The sequence below is a fragment of the Xyrauchen texanus genome, chromosome 26 (assembly GCF_025860055.1).
Source record: "Xyrauchen texanus isolate HMW12.3.18 chromosome 26, RBS_HiC_50CHRs, whole genome shotgun sequence".
Classification (NCBI taxonomy): Eukaryota; Metazoa; Chordata; class Actinopteri; order Cypriniformes; family Catostomidae; genus Xyrauchen; species Xyrauchen texanus.
This window is the reverse complement of record NC_068301.1, coordinates 23,091,855-23,108,710: the sequence shown is the minus strand read 5'-3', so window position 1 is coordinate 23,108,710 and position 16,856 is coordinate 23,091,855. Positions and strand designations below refer to the sequence as shown.

The 16,856-nt window shown below is 40.9% G+C and overlaps 1 protein-coding gene across 6 annotated transcripts in view; it reads right to left on the bottom strand.

Annotated features, from left to right (window-relative positions):
- col8a2 (collagen, type VIII, alpha 2) overlaps positions 1-16,856 on the bottom strand; it is an 87,267-nt gene that overhangs the window by 58,746 nt on the left and 11,665 nt on the right. The window contains exon 1 of one of the 6 annotated variants that reach the window (XM_052092803.1): positions 12,855-13,031. The exons of the other annotated variants lie outside the window; for them this stretch is intronic. Coding sequence (XP_051948763.1) covers positions 12,855-12,862 — 8 coding nt within the window. The 5' untranslated portion in view covers positions 12,863-13,031. Of the gene's footprint in view, positions 1-12,854; positions 13,032-16,856 lie in introns of those variants that run through there. 6 annotated transcript variants of the gene reach the window in all.

The window sequence follows — 16,856 nt, the reverse complement described above, 5'->3', positions numbered from 1 at the left end:
ACAGTGAGCCTGGTGAAATTTGGGGAGCGCATCATCAGTAGTGTACCTTTGGTTCCTAGGGTGTTTCGGCCTTTCACACTATACACCCTCCCCAAAGGTGGCCAGCAACAGGGTGATCAATCCTATGCTTGCGTCCCATTCCCAATTAGTCATAGGAGTTGCCTTGTTGTTGATAGCCAACATCCCATGGGACTATGCATGGCAGGGGTGTCCTCCTCCCTGAGTCAAGCATTGTTGACCGCATACCTCCTGGCCCTCTCACTTCGGGGTCCAGCTGGGGTCTTTCCTCTTCATCCAGAGCCACTGACTGCTGCCTTCTGCCGCCTCCGACGCAGCTCTGATTGCCGAACGCTGGCTCTGGCCCTTAATTCCCAGGTCTCTAAGCAGTCTGGTTGTAGATGTTGCCACAAAACCACTGCAGCCCACCTCCACTGGTCGGACTTCTGTGTTCCAGCCATGATGCCGTGCTACGGCAGCTAGATTGGCATAGCGCAGATGTTTTCGCTCATAAGCCTCATCTACTGAGTCCTCCCAGGGTACTGTGAGCTCAATGATGAAGACCTTCTTGAGCGAACGGGACCAGAGCACCATGTCAGGTCTTAGGTTGGTGGTTACCATCTCCGGAGGAAACACAAGTTGCCGGCCAATGTCAGCTAGCATTTTCCAGTCGCGGGCCAAGCGCAGCCGGTCTCGATCTAATGGTATAGAGCCGCTCTTCGGTGGTTTAGCCCCTTCCTGGACAAAGGTCGTCCGTAAGGGGTGTGATGCTGCTGGGGGTGATAGGGAGTTGGTGGCAGCTCGCTTGTCCTCCAGGGCGGACCCAAGAATTTTAAGGACATGGTTGTGACACCAAGTGTAGCATCCATGGGTGAGGCTTGTTTTATATCCTGTGAGAATGTGCCTGAGGTTGGCTGGCATGGAACAGAGGGCACAGTCCAGATCTTCACCATACCATTGGTGAAGATTAACTGGTGTTGGAAGGATGTCATATGTTGCTCTGATGGAAAAGTTCAACCGCCTCGCTTCCATGGCCCACAGATCCTTCCAGCTGATATTCCTCTTCTCCACACTGTCCCATCGATTCCACTGTCCCTGTTTGGCAAGAGAGACTGCCTTGGCCCACCTTGCAGCCTCCTCCTGATGGCGTACTTCCTGCACCACCATCTTCTGCCGCTCTGGTGCAGTGGCCTTACTCCAAGCAGCGCGGCTAGTTAGCCCAAGGCCTCCTATCTCTTGCTGAACATGACCCACAATGTCAGCATGTCTGAGGGCTGCTGTTGCCTCCTGGACTGCTTTTCCTGGCCTCCATTTGCGCCCAGTTGCCAAAGTCGGCACGTTGTTACTCACCACTGGGTCTCGAGATTCATTCAGTGTCATCTGGAGCCTGGTTTTTGCACACTTGAATTCCTCTGTTAGACTGGTGAGGGGCAGCTTGAGGACACCATCTCCATAGAGGCCTATGGTGGTAAGGCATCGTGGAACTCCGAGCCACTTCTTTAAGTAGCCTGTGACTACTCTTTCCATCTTCTCCACTGTTGAGATTGGAACCTCATACACTGCTAGGGGCCACAACACCCGGGGTAGGAGACCAAACTGCAGACACCAAGCCTTTAACTTTCCAGGTAGCTGGGTGTTGTCGATGGACTGTAGGCTACTACTGATGTCTTTGCGCAGCTGTTGCACCTGGCTTTTATCCTTCATGCTTGCATCATACCACCTTCCAAGGCTTTTTACCGGCTGCTCAGACACTGTTGGGATTTGGTCATCTCCGATGAAGAATTTCAGGTCAGAGAGTACTCCCTTCACAATCGAGATGCTGCGTGACTTGGATGGTTTAATCTTCATACGGGCCCAGCTGATGTTCTCCTTGAGTTTTCTGAGCAGTCTCCTGGTGCATGGGACAGTGGTGGTCAATGTTGTAATGTCGTCCATGTAGGCTCTGAGTGGAGGGAGGCGGAAGCCAGAGTCGACTCGCTGTCCACCAGCAACCCATTTTGAGGATCTGATGATAACCTCCATTGCCATTATAAATGCCAACGGAGAAATGGTACATCCCGCCATTATACCTACATTCAGGCACTGCCATGAGGTGGTGAACTCTGAGGTGGTGAAGCAGAACTGCAGATCCTGTAAGTACGACTTCACCAGGGTTGTGATGGTATCCGGTATGCAGAAAAATCTGAAGGCAGACCACAGGAGTTCATGGGGCACAGTGCCAAATGCATTGGCAAGGTCGAGGAAGACTACATGGAGTCCCTTTTCTCCACCTTGGCCATTTGGATCTGGTGCCAGATCATGCTGGAATGTTCCATGCAGCCAGAAAACCCTGATATTCTTGCCTTCTGTACAGATGTATCAATGTACGCATTCCTTTGCAGGTACTCGGCCATCCTCTAGGCAATAACCCTAAAGAAGATTTTACCCTCGACATTCAGTAAGGAGATTGGGCGGAATTGGCTGATGTTCACTGCATCCTTCTCCTTAGGGATTAGGACCCCACCTGCCCTACGCCACACTTTGGGTATTGTACTAAGAAGATTGTACTAGTGTCCGTGGGCACCATGGCTAAAGATATATTTCCATGCTAAATGCCAAAATCACTCTCATCAAAAATGAATAATTCACAATGCATTTACTCTATAGGCCTAATCTAGCTGCTTATTTCACTAAAGCACACAAATATAACAAAAAAAGTAAAGGAAAGACAATAAATTGAGTAACTTCCCTTCACTAATGGCACTTTTTCACAGCACGTTACGGTTTTGTTCAACTAGACTCTACTCGCTTTACTTTTCTGAGCTTACTTTTCCACTGCAGTTTACTGCCACCTCAACGTGGGTGGGATTATAGGCTGATCGTCATAGTTGCGCCGCCTTTACTGCCGTGACATCATCTTAAATGCGACACAAACATTACTGACCATAAACAATAACAATAACAATAACCGCTAGCAGTTATCTACTAGCTCATTGTGCTACATAAAGCAGTTGTTGCATGGTGATTTTATAAAAGTGTAACAGTTAAATTGGCCTGGTTGTTTTAGAAGCAAGCTTCCAGTAGCTGGTCAACTAAATAAAGTGAAGCTTTCAAGCAGAGTATAGAGTTAACTTACCATCCTCCATCGTGGACTCCAGCCGTGGCTGAGTTTCAGGGCACTCTCCCTCCCATTGCTCGCCGGTCTATATAGTGTCCATTTGGTCGAACCACTTCCACTTTTCCTTGATGGTTCTGTAGTAAATTTTAAGTTTTTTCTTTTAACTTGAACCTACACTGTTTGTAGGTCTGGTAGTAGCCGTGCACCTTTGAGCACCTTTGGGTTTGTGTAAGTATTCACAGCCACTCATACACTTAAACACACATTATGTGCATCACATGTGATCCGTTTGTATATGTGTGTGTTTTTCTGTGAAGGAGGACATGGAGCACAGCAGCACCTATCATTCATTCTGAAGTGTGCATCTCGTGAAGTGTGCATCTCGTGATATTATTTAATTTATTAAATTACATCCTTCTGCTGTTTAATAATAACACTTGGCCATTTCAAGTATTTAATTTGGTTAATTGTCGGATTGTCATTGATTTCTTCTCAAAAATGTCACATCCCTAATAGCACCACACTGTAGTATGGCACCGGAATAAGCAACAAGCTGATATCATACAGTTCTACATTTTTGATATCTTTGGTATATTTTGTTAGTACCCTTATACCACGCAACCTTGATCAGCCTGTTTTGAGTGTGTGTTAAAATCTGTACAGTATGTGTGAAAAATTTTAATATCTGTGCATCCCTAATATTCTGTGTGAAATGTGGTCAAAATCGCATGTGATGTGTAAACGCTAATCCATCCTGTTTGCATTCTGGCAGCAGTGATGCACCACCCCTCACCTGTCAATCAACTGCTGCGCTGGCCTAAGTTTACGAGTGGCTTTAAAAGGAAATAACCCTCTAATAGTAACATTTGAAAAAGCGGATACATACATAATCACGAGAGCCTCACTTATCTTCATGTAGTGTGTCTAATATCAACACAGATGACAAGCACAAACACCTGAAGCTCCTTTAATACAGGTAATCCAGTAAAATAATGGATAATTCTGCTCAAAATGTTGCGAACAGCGCTTTCTTTGTCTTTACTTACTTTTTTACTCTTTATAATCATGCAGTAACATACTGACATACTGATTGATGTATATCGTCATGAAATAGAGAAAATCTGAATCCCCTCCAAATCTGAACACAAGTGATCACAGGAAATGCATTTAAGTGACCAGGTGTAAACAGCGATGTGTCTCACCTGGCCACATGTGATCAGATCACACGAGACGCATCATAATACCAGGTGGAAACAGGGCCATAGAGTGTCTGAGGAGACACGTTTCTAGAAAGAGAGGCAATGATCTAGCCAAGGTTGCAATGTCCTATGCCAAAAATAAGAGATCCACTCAGTGTTTGTTTTGAATCATGGCAAACCAAACCTCTTATTCTCAAATTCTTGTGTATGTGACTTAAGTTGAATTGGCCTGAGCCTCATGTGTGCAATTTGTGGGTGTGTGACTTGAATGCCAGTGTTTTTCAGAAACACATGGCTTTGTTTGGGTTACTGAGCCCATGAGAAAACCATATTAGAAGAACGTTTAAATAAATTATTAATCAATAGGGCCCTAAGAAGGCGCAAGGCAGTCATTAATACTGTAGAATAACATTTACAGTCCAGTTGATGACCACTTTCTTGGAGCAGAATTTCAACTAAAGGACAGCAGAGGCACTGTTATGTCTGATGGGAATCAAAACAATTTCGTCAGTTGGAACTCAGCAGTAAGGCATGTAACTTTTTTTTTTTTTCAGTGAATAATCTGATTGAGTCTTTGGAAAGGAAAATGGGAAGTGGGTTAAACAGAGTATTTAGCCCTGTCAGATTATTTCCATGTCTGTAATACTCTTCCCCATTGATGATAATAACATACAGCTGCAAAATAAGCATATGTTGATGAGCTGATCAAATGCTAAATCCTGTTGCAGTGTTTTGACATAGGGAGGGAATTTCACAGAGAATGAATTTTGGCAAGTAAAAACACCAGTCATTTGCATGTGATGTTTGCGCTGGTTTAGTGCCCAGTTCATTAAAGTAATTATGCAAATCAGGCAACACCTCAAATACCACGTGCAAAAGTGGCTAAACTGTTTAGTGAATTCGTCAAGTATAATATAGTAAAACATTTTCCTCATTTGTAAATTCCTTTGGATAGCATCTGTTAATTTTAATGTAAATATATTATATATAATAACTGTGGACATAATAAAGACTGAATGAAAACATTACATTTCTCTGCAGACTCATCTGGATTCCATAAATACCTAATAGAGGGATTTAAGCAATGACGCTGTGGTATGGTATGACCAATGCAAGCATTCACAAACAGAAACGTTCCTCATTAAATTAAAGTTAAACCCAAATAACCACAGGTCACTAAGTTTATTGCCCAATCATGTGGTGGCACTTTTAGTCATGCTCACAGCCTCTACTTTCTGAATAAACCTGCATTGCATGACATGATGCAAGAAGTGTGTTTGGTTGCATAAGATCTGCCACACAATGCCCTCCAGATTTAACATCCCCTTATTGAGTCTTGGCTGAATGTAAACGGATTAGCAGCTGCTACTTGTACTCAGACACGTGCCCAGGATCCACAGTGCACTGGGAACTGAACAAGAGAACAAACTACTTTCAAACAAACTTTTTTTCACTGCTAAACACATATAGTATGGCAATAACAGTCCACAGAGGAATTGTTAGGGGGTATTTACACTTGGTTACTTCATGCATCTTTACTGATCGGGTAGCTATCTGATCATGACAAGACCAAGTGTAAATTCCCCTCAAGACAGATTGAGACAGATTGTAAAGTGATCAATGTAAAGGAGGAGGCGAGAACCGGCTTTTCAAAATAAATAATGGTTTAATGGTAAACTTAAAAGAAGACACAAACACACACATGACGGACATGTCCATAAACGATCTCTCTCTCCCGCACGATCCCCTGAAGTCAACCTTTATCCCTCACAGAGGCATTCCAGATAAAACTTGGTCAAGTGTAAATGCATCTGGCTGTTCAAGTTACATATGTAAACTTTAATCCACCCAAACAGCAGTATGTCAGTATAGGAAAAATGCAAAACAAAACAGCTGCTACCGAGTATTAGAACAGGGCTCACGTCTAGCAATACATAATAACAAATAAAAAAATGGATGCGTGTTTTAGGACAGATATAATTGTTTTCTTTATTTATTTTATACTGATCGCTGACAAAACTTAAATGAAATACAGACAAAGATTGCATCTAACACACATGGACATATATTACCTACAATGAGCCAAGAGAGGAAAAATAAACAGCAAACACACATACATGGGCACACACTAATAAATAATAAATAATATATTTTTAATAGTGGTGTAAATAATGAATTAAAAATACTTCAGTATTATACTTCAGTATTATATTTTGGGATTTTTACTTTACTCGAGTCCAATTTAAACAAAGTACCTGTACTTTTATTTAATTACATTTCCAAATGAAAAATAGATTTTTATTCAACAATTTTATTTGAACTTTTTTTTTTGTTGAAAGTTTTGCAGATAATTTTCTTCTTACTGGACTGAAGCTACCCTTTTACTACACCTGACCAGAGGTGGGTAAAGTAGCCAAGAACTTGACTCAAATAAAAGTACAATTACTTAAAAACATAATTAGTCAAGTAGAAGTAAAAGTACTAACATAATTAATTGAGTAAGAGTAAGAAAGTACCAATTAAGAGTACTCGTATAGTGAGTAACTCGTTACTTTCACAAATGACATATTAGACATTTACTCCCCTATATTCCATTACATAATACACATTGAACATGTACTACAGAATTATTATTATTATTAATGGAAATTCTGTCATCATTCACCAACATGTTGTTCCACACCTGTATGACTTTCTTTCTTCCATGCAACACAAAAACGAGAAATTAGACAGAATGTTTGTCACTATTTACTCTTATTGAATGTTTTTTTCCCTCCATATTTTGAGTGTTGACTCTTTGACTTTTTTTGAATGGTGACTGAGGCTGCCAGTCCCTAACATTCTGTCTAACATATTTTGTGTTCCACATAATACAAAGCCTCACACTGGTTTGGAACAACATGAAGGTAGGGAAATTATGACAGAATATTACATTATGGCTGAGCTATCACTTTAAAGAGATTTTCATCATGTACTCACTCTCATGCCATCCCAGATGTGTATGACTTTCTTTCTTCTGCAGAACACAAATTAAGATTTTTAAAATAATATTTTAGCTCTGTAGGCCAAAATTTTAATGCTCCAAAAAGCACATAAAGCATAAAAGTAATCTATAAGACTCCAGTGGTTAAATCCATATCTGATATGATAGGTGTGGGTGACATGTCACAGTACAGCAGGGGGCGATATACAGAGAATAATATGAATAACCATAAACACAAGAAGAATGTGAAAGTGATCTGTTTCTCTTTCTCATACACAACTATCACATCACTTCTGAAGATATTGATTTAACCACTAGAGTCTTATGGATTACTTTTATGCTGACTTATGTGATTTTGTTTAGTTTTCAAACATTGCCATCCATTCACTTGCATTGCATGGACAAAAAGAGCTCAGAAATGCTTCTAAAAATCTTCATTTGAGTTCAGCAGAAGAAAGAAAGACATACACATCTGGGGTGGCATGAGGGTGAGAAAATAATGACAATTGTAATTTTTGGGTGAACTATCCCTTTAAGGGCTCTTGTCAGATCTGGATGAATTTGTCAATAAGAGAGGTTTACCAAGCTCTGAGTTCTTTTTACACCCCTGCTTTTAATTTGCTGCCCTGCATTAGCATAAACACAGAAGTGATCTCTTTTTTAATTGCGTACATCATGGTGTGTCGAGGAGGAGGCCGGGATGTGACTACGCACGCCTGTCCCCCAATTGGGCTTATCAGTCGAGGAGAGGGATAAGTGCAACTGCATGTGGCTCTCTCTCTTCCGAACTGCCCTTATCCCTCTCCTCAGCTGATTAGACCGATTGGGGCCCGGGCGTGCATAGTCACGTTCCGGCCCCACCCTCCTCCTCGTCACACATGGGAATTGAAGATTGGATTTATATCAGTTTGGTGGAGAAACATTAATGTGGCCAAGTGTAAATGGAATGTGCTTATTTAATCGGTTAGGAATCCGATCAGTAAAAATGCATGAAATGACCAGGTGTAAATACTCACTTAGTTTTTTATTAACTTATAGAAACATACTGGTATTTATTGGTAAAACACCTAAAATAAAACATTAGTCAGGTAGGACAATGTTAGAGACATGTTGGAATAAAGGCTCATTTATATTTACTACCAAACATCTTTTAGTTCGCATAAAAATTATAAAGAGATGCATTGACGTTTTTTGTTCTGCTAAGGCAGGCATCCCAACCTGCAAAAAGTCATTTCAGGGAGGTATCCCAGACACCCCCCCACCCCCCACCCTCCCCTATAGGCCTATGCAATTATTTGTTAATTATGTAGATTACTTTTAATATAAACTGCTTATACTATTTATGTAAACCACTTTTATTTATATTCCATTGCAACTTTAAACAGGTCTAAGGAGTTTATTGTTTTCATGTAGCCTAGGTAACTATCCGGCCTGAATAATATGCACATGAAATGAAACTTAACTCACCTCAACATGTCTTTTACAATCATTTAACTCGCCATGGGCAATGCTGAAGTCACTGTTACAAACTGTACAGCGTGCAAGACTGTCATTATGTTTCACTCTTATTAGACAGGGGTACAATTTCGTGTAGTCTGGCGTAAAATGTGTCTTATATTTTCGCTTTTTGGGGCACTCTCCCTCTGCCCTGGCGTTCCTGTGTCTAGATACACTGAACTGATTAAAGGGTAACTAAACCCCTGCTCAGAGTCTGACTCCACCCACTAGCAATATTTGAAAAATGCTCGAAAAGTGGGCAGACCCCAGCGGGGATAGAGGGGACGAACCGAGGGCGGGGATGAGCGGGGGGTGGGGGGCGTGCACCTGAGACCCGTAGTGACAGATTAATTGACAGCTGCTGTCAGACTCTAAAATGGAGTGACTGGTGTGACGCAAGTTGCTTTGCCACGGAGCGGTCTTTTGAAGTCGAGGACCTTTCTCCCCCACCTTCACCTGATGTGAATTGTCTGTGGACACAGGGCCGGAGCCATATCAATTCGAGCCGCTGGCTCAAACTGCGGTTTTAACTCCCTGTTGAGCATCCGAGTGCGCATTCACCTTCACTCGCGTGCAGGAAAAACAAACGAAACGCTGTTCAGTGATGTTTATCCTTTTAGCAGGATTTTAATTTAGCAAGCTTCACTTGAACATAACATCAGTTAGCTGTTCTCTCAACTTAGAAGAATGTGACGTAAAGCGTAACGTCATCATGTACAAAACCATATACCTCCAAATAAAACTATACAGGTAGTCAATACCGTAATACAATGTATAAGGGTGCAATACGTTTAACACTCCCGCATCACGAGCAGCGCTTTGTCGGCCCCAGAGGATTAACTTTAGCCTAACCATAAATTGTGATTCAAATATATATGATCACTCACCTCAAGACGCCGCTGAGGTGGTGGAGTCCATGCAGGAGGAGCAGCGTTTGGCACTGCGTCAAGCTTTTCAGCGTGAGCTGTTTGGAGAAGCCCATTTCCACCTCCATTGCGTTGGAGAAGCAATCCCGTGTAAAATGCAGTTTGCACACTCCTCCAGCTCTAGGCGGGAACTCATGGTCTTCCAGAACAAGGACGTGCAACCCCTGGCTCTAATTTCCAAGTCTATATGGAAAGCAATACAGTCCAGCAGTGCTGTTGCAACCAGCAACATTACACCTACGTACCATCCTGACCACTGTACTAAATACAGATAATCTACGCTAACTTGAAGCTATCCTAACTGACGCTAATACTATGCTACTAACTAACTATGCTTCTAACAATACTACACTAACAAATATGCTAATTAACTACCTAGACTACACTAAATAATCTAAATAACTATATAAATGCTATGCTAAATAGATGCTAAAATACTCTATCCTGATCGTTTTCAATACTTGCAATTCCAACTCCTGACTCGCTACAGTGGTTTTGACGAAACGAGATGGTTTTTATACTGCCATGGGCGTGGTAGCTCGTACCAAGGGCGTTGTGAGCTGGAACCTGCTTACGTCAGTTGTCACCGCTTACGTCACGAAGTACCACAAACAGCCAATAGGAAAATTGAACTGCAGTAGCCACCGTTCAACCTGAAGAGGGCAGCACTCAGACGTTTTTACACCATATATTGTAGAATTAAAACACTTTATACACAAATGTCAAAAAAATTACTTGAATCAATGACCAGTACTAATAAAGCCCCATTCTTACAGATCATTAACTAAAAAAAGTTGGTTTAGGGTTTAGTTACCCTTTAATTAGGTTCGGGAGAAGAGATAAATGCCCGCCCACACTGACAATTGATTGGTTGACTTACCGAAACAGGCCAATCAGGATGCTCTCTGTCTTACATGCACTTCTTGATGCACACACACGCAAGGTCTCTCGCTCTCTCCCTCTCTGCCGTGCGCGCTACACGGTTTGGAGCACAGTGTAACCGCTCTTGCTCGCTTGCTCTTGATTCCGGGAGATTTTAACTAATTTGCTGGCTTCAGGGAGCCGCTATCAATACGCGGGAGACTCCCGGAACTTCCGGGAGACTTGGGATGTCTGCTAAGGTGTCCTTTTGTTGGTATTTCGTCTGTTCACACAAATCCCTAAAATTCTTGACCTAGGAGAGCTCAACTAGTTGAAGAGAATTGATTATTTTAGTCCATGACTGTTAGCTTTGAAGACAATATGCTAGTGTACTCCCTAAAAGCTGACAAAATAAACTAGCAGATATATGTATTTACAATGTACAATCTTTCTCTTCTAACACAATGGACCAAAAATATTAAGGACTCATATTGCATGGAGGGGCAAATGTCATATATTTGTGTCCAATAAAGTGCTTTCTAGAATGAGAATGCCCCATTTCCAATTACCACCTACCAGGGATTAGCAATAGCACGTATGAAATAATGGTTTTGGTTGTGATGTAAACAAAATGCTAGTTTCGGCCACTTTAAAAAAAGATAAGCCATTCGATATGTCCTGTTTCTAAAGGAAATATGTAAACATTGTGTAATTGCATTTATCAAACCATTTGATGGGCTCATTAATACCCTCTCAGTGAGTTGTGGAAATACTGGTGTGGCATGAATAGACTGAGAGTTAATGTTGTTGAGATGTTAAGGGGTCTAGATGTAACACTTTGGTATATGCAGTTGGCTTACACATTTAGGGATCATGCCTTGTATTATAATGACAGTTTGATCAGCATAGAGGCCTCCTTAGGGAATCTTTTCAATACCAATGCATCTATGCAGGCAAAGGATCATGTTCACAGAAAGCTGGATTCCACCCTGCCTCCTAACAAGGTTAATGGTTCAATTATTTTTAGCTATGCCAGGAAAATAAATATCTGACAGGTATAACTATGTTTGGACCAAAGAAAATCACATGCCGTCTTTAGAGTTGGGTCATCTTCAAAAAGGGCAGTATTCAAGTAAGAGGATAGTACTGTAAGCACCTAGTTTAGAAGATCTATAGTTCAGTGTAGGATAACAGGAACAACTCTGTCTTTGTCCTTGTATTGGTTTGTATTACAGGCTGCTTTGAACTCAAGACTCCCCTGGTTTAATTTCTCATCAATTGAACAAGGTTATGATGTTGACATCTAGATGTCAGGATTAGTTACCCAACCCAATTGCCAGGTAAAGAGACACAATGCACAAAACAAAATGACTGGACTGTGAATATCTTGATTGCATAATTTAGATAAAAATATTTTCAGATTTAGTTGTATCAAGCCTTTATTTATTTTTGGCTTTTTTGACAACTAGATCCTCCAGACAAATCCAGACAACAGTGTTGTGTTAAATTGTGATTTTTCAACTTGTACTAAAGTTTAATTAACAAGCATGTTTACCATTCCAACTCGCTTATAACATTCTCAATCAGCTCTTTAGCTCCTAATGCCGTGAATCAGTATATTGTGAACATGAATTCGGGTACTGGTAAGGGTACTGATTCACTGGACACTGAGATACTTATGACTTAATCACCTCAACGAGCCGTTATTAATCAGCCCCATCACTGAATAAATGACACTATCATTCATTTCCATTTAAAATATTCAAATGAACAGTGTTATTATAGCAGACAAATGGCATAAATAAAGAAATACAAATATATTGATCTGTATTTTAAAACTTATTTTAACAACTCAAATATTTAAAAGATTGTTTCACTTTCATGGTATTTTTGAATGAAAGACATTACAAACAACATCACTTTTAAGAAAATAAGGCATTGACTAATTTTACACTTGTGCTCGTCATCTAATGATTTGAGAGACATCAGAAGACATGATGATGTTTCTGGTAATTGAAAAAAGATCCCTGGTTTTTAGAGTGCTTTGTGGTATTTTTTTAGGGAGCGAACGTTTCAGTGCACTGGAACGATTTTCGATTGAGACAGCCCTAAAAATGTCCAGTCCCTACTGAACTAGGGAGCTGATTGAGAAACACCCAAAGATTTGCTAGATCCCAGCATGCATTGCAGCATGAATAAATAATAAGGTTAGTGTTGTAGGCACTGTTTTCCACAGTGCTTGTGGAAAACAGGATAGGCCCTTCCCAGCAAAAATGAAATTGACATATCCTTACCTAGGCATAGATCAATGCGAAGTAGAGGGTGCATCTGCATCTGTAACTGTTGTCACATTGTACATTTCGCTGGCTGCAATTTTTCCCAGTGTCTTTCAAGAATGTATCGTAAAACGCAGAGCAGTCCAGTCCAAAATTAAGGCGTATGAAAAACATTGCCTCCATGATTGTCACACTGAGTCGAGATTTATCCTGTGTCCATGCTGCGTTCATTAATGAGAACACACGCTCCACAGATGCAGATCTCCCAAGCAGGCATAAAACAAACTCCACAACCTCGGCTAAGACTCTGAAGTTGATGGTCTTGCTCTCCAGCTCACGAAAACATCTGTCCATCTCTCAGACGTGGCTGTTTTGTTCATGTTCCACTCAGTGATGGGACGAGTGACAATGTTTTTTGCGCAAGCCCATTCATTAAGTGCGTGGCTTCGTCAATCAAACCTAGAGCAGGGATTCTGGAGTAGAAGTGTTTGAGGCTGCTCTGAATGTCTTTCCACTCTGGGATGTCTCTCAGTAGTGCCCATTCAAGTTTTTCTGTGTTCTCCAACGAGTGGCTCCAATTTTGGAGGTAATTCACCGATTCAACTAGCTTAATCAGAAAAACCTCACTTGTTGGCCAGCATTTGTTGCTAGTGAACAACATGGCTTTGCTCATCCACCAGCCAGACCAGCACCAAACCAGCATTAACCAGCTTGGACCAGCAAGACAATTCATGCTCTTCCAAGTTGGTCTTTTTAGCTGGTTAAAATGTTGCTGTTTGCTTGAGTCCGAAGCCAATCCAAAGTTTAGTGCAAGGATCGCTGGAAATGGCTCTGAGAAACTTTGGGCATTTTAATTGAGAAAGAAAGTATGCACGCAGACCATTGAAAATGTGTAGTATTCTTTCAAGAGCTGAACAGGAGAGAGGAAAAGTGAGTACGTTGAATATGACAGCTTCAGGTTTGGTGTGGACATAAGAAAATTTCGGATCATATAATTTCTTGATCAATTTTGCAGTGCAGTCAGCTGACCGAAAACTGTGGCCGTGCACAACAGAATGATAAGAAAAAGTCCTTCACTTGAGTGTACCTTGTTGGATTCTGAACTTTGCTTCACAAAAACAAAAATGCTAACAATTGGTGTGGCACACTTAATTTTAACAGCATCCACATGCTTTTTTGTATGAACATGCTGCGTGATGTCGGTGCAGCCTCCATGGGCAATGGAAAAGCGAGCTCCACAAATCGATCCAGCTGCAATTTCATCTGAGTACTCTTTCAAACTAACTCTTTAATCAGTTCACTAACTGGTTGATGAACCTGACAATCTGACTTTAGGTGCCTATTCACTGCACTGTTGAGGGATTCTGCAGAAATTCTGAAGGCCTGACAGGGTGGAGCTCAGACTCACGCATTGCTTCAGCTAAAGCGCTTGGCTTTGGGCATGCGATTTGTGATCCAGTTGTCATGTATCGCTTGTAAGGATCAAGGAATAAATTCTGATAAATTCTAAAGCCTTCTAACAAATCCTTCTCTGCTGTCCCTGAGAATTCACCACTGCTCAAAATAAACTGATTTATCAATGGGTTATTTAGTTGTCTCAACAAAACTTCTTAAGTTGAAACTGATTTTTTAAAATAATGTAGCTTGAGTCTTGACTTGACTAAGACAAGTTGAGTCAGCACATTTTGTTTACAGTGTATTTGTTTGCCAGCTGAAATTATGCTAGGAAAACTTATGTAATACAAAAATTAATGTTGTAAAAAAAAATAAAAAAAATAAAAATAAGATGTAGTGTGTTATTCCTTAGCCACTAGCATCACCAATTTGAATGGTGAACAGATTTCCTGAACACTCCACCAATCTGCCATTGGCCGATAAAAATATAGTCCTGCCCCAAACTCAGGCCATTGGTCGATAATGATGTTATGTCGAGCTGGTCATGATGCTTAAACTGACAGAACAATGTTTTGATATCTCACAGAGCCAAAGTGAACTCTACAAATGGCTTGTACAGTAATTGTCTCTGAATATTAAGCTGGGAAGGCCTTTATGTTAAATTACATACATAACATTTAACTCAGGAGATGAGAAGAAAAGCTTATACAAACATATTCAAACACATTAAAATGAGGACAAACTTGGCATGACAAGACAAGTGGATAAGCTGAGGATGGCCTTCATCTTAGCAGGCATGAGTTAGCATCTTTTTCCAGATATATGGCTCAGACGAGAAAGTTCAGCAGAAATCCTCTTGTAATAATTTGGCACAGGCTGCCTTCCACTTTCCACAATACACTTAAAATGAAATGTGATGGCCCCGTTAATCAAGCAAAAACCTATTTTTAGTGTGAATTGGCCTTTGATCAAACAAGAGCTTTGACGAAGGATGTGAACATAGCATGTGAATCAGGAAAGGGTTTCCAGAGAGAGTCAAACTCAAACCCTTTTCTCTCCTTTTTTTATTTTTTTTTAGCAGTTTGGGCTAGGGTAATGTGAGATACAGTGTACCTTTTACACAAAGGAATAAGAGTGGGCCTTGGAGATTTAGACAAATAGCACACTGATCTTGATTGCAAAGTGCAAGGCACAGGGCATTTTGAGACAAGACAAACAAATTGCAGGAAACAAAGTTTGCAGGTGAAATAGCCTCCTTAATCAGAGAAAAATCTCCAGCTAGAGGCGAAACCAGCGAGACTGTATGTTTTTCTTGAGGACCATTCGAAAGCATGATCAAAGCACTCAATGGCTCCAGCAAAATTAGCGCACAGGCAGCAAGCCACTTGAAGATGAATATCACAGCATTCCTAATACATGGGAAAGTTCTTTCATTTATTTTTTTGTAAAAAAATTAAATTGTTTCTCTTTAGAACACTGACCATAGGGCAGGAAGCGGCACTTGGATCTGGTAAGACAGTGTCGCCTATTGGCACATCAGATCTTAAAATTGCTCTGGTTTGCATTAGTGAAATTGTAAAAAAACAGGGATTTTATGGAAAATGCTGAAGAAAGGAAAAGTAAGAACTAGAGTGTAATCAATTTTAAGCCATTAAACCCCCTAATGTATAACCTTAAGGAACACATAATAATGAAATCAATATTAAGAAAGTGGAAAGTGTTTTGATTACCCTGTTGAAAAGGCCAGCATGTTATGTTTGGGCTGCTGGTGTGCTGATGTCCCTGCCAGGCTTCTTAACTAGATTAACCAACAAATATGTATTGGTCAACTAGCTTAATCAGAAAAACCTCACTTGTTGGCCAGCATTTGTTGCTAGTGAACAACATGGCTTTGCTCATCCACCAGCCAGACCAGCACCAAACCAGTTTTAACCAGCTTGGACCAGCAAGACAATTCAGGCTCTTCCAAGTTGGTCTTTTTAGCTGGTTAAAATGTTAATGTCAAAGACCTTACAACTGATTGAAGGGATACCATTCTGCTAATAAACAGCTCGGAAACACCATTGGATGAGTTGAGGTCTTGAGAAAGTTTTGAGAGCTGATTCTGAGGGAAAATAGTGGCCAGCTTATTTATAGTCAGAATGTTCTTTTTTCCATTTCGAGTGCTAGTATATGCAAAAGGTCAAGGTGCCTGCATCAAGAGCCAGTTCTCCATGCTAACATGAATCTCATCCTTGCGGTTGTTAGGGGAGAACACAAACAGTCTGTTGTGTTTGGGAGCTGTTTGGTGCACGACCCATTTCAGTGCTCTCATGTTTGGCCAGATTGACAAACTCATCCTTCATTCTGAAACACCAAACAGCCCATAGATACGGGTTTTACTTGGCAATGTTAAAGCGTGAGGTGGAGAGAAGGGGAAATTTAAATGATAATTGTCAGAATTCTGGATGCTTTTGAAAGAGGAACTTTCAGAACAGGATGTGATAGGATAACATGGAATGAGACTTAACAGCATCTGAGTGATGACTTAAATCATACAAGTCTGTAATTAATAAGTACAGCTCTGATTACTAAAAAGTTCCACAATAGCTGCCATCTATGGCACCCAGATCCTGCACCATGTGT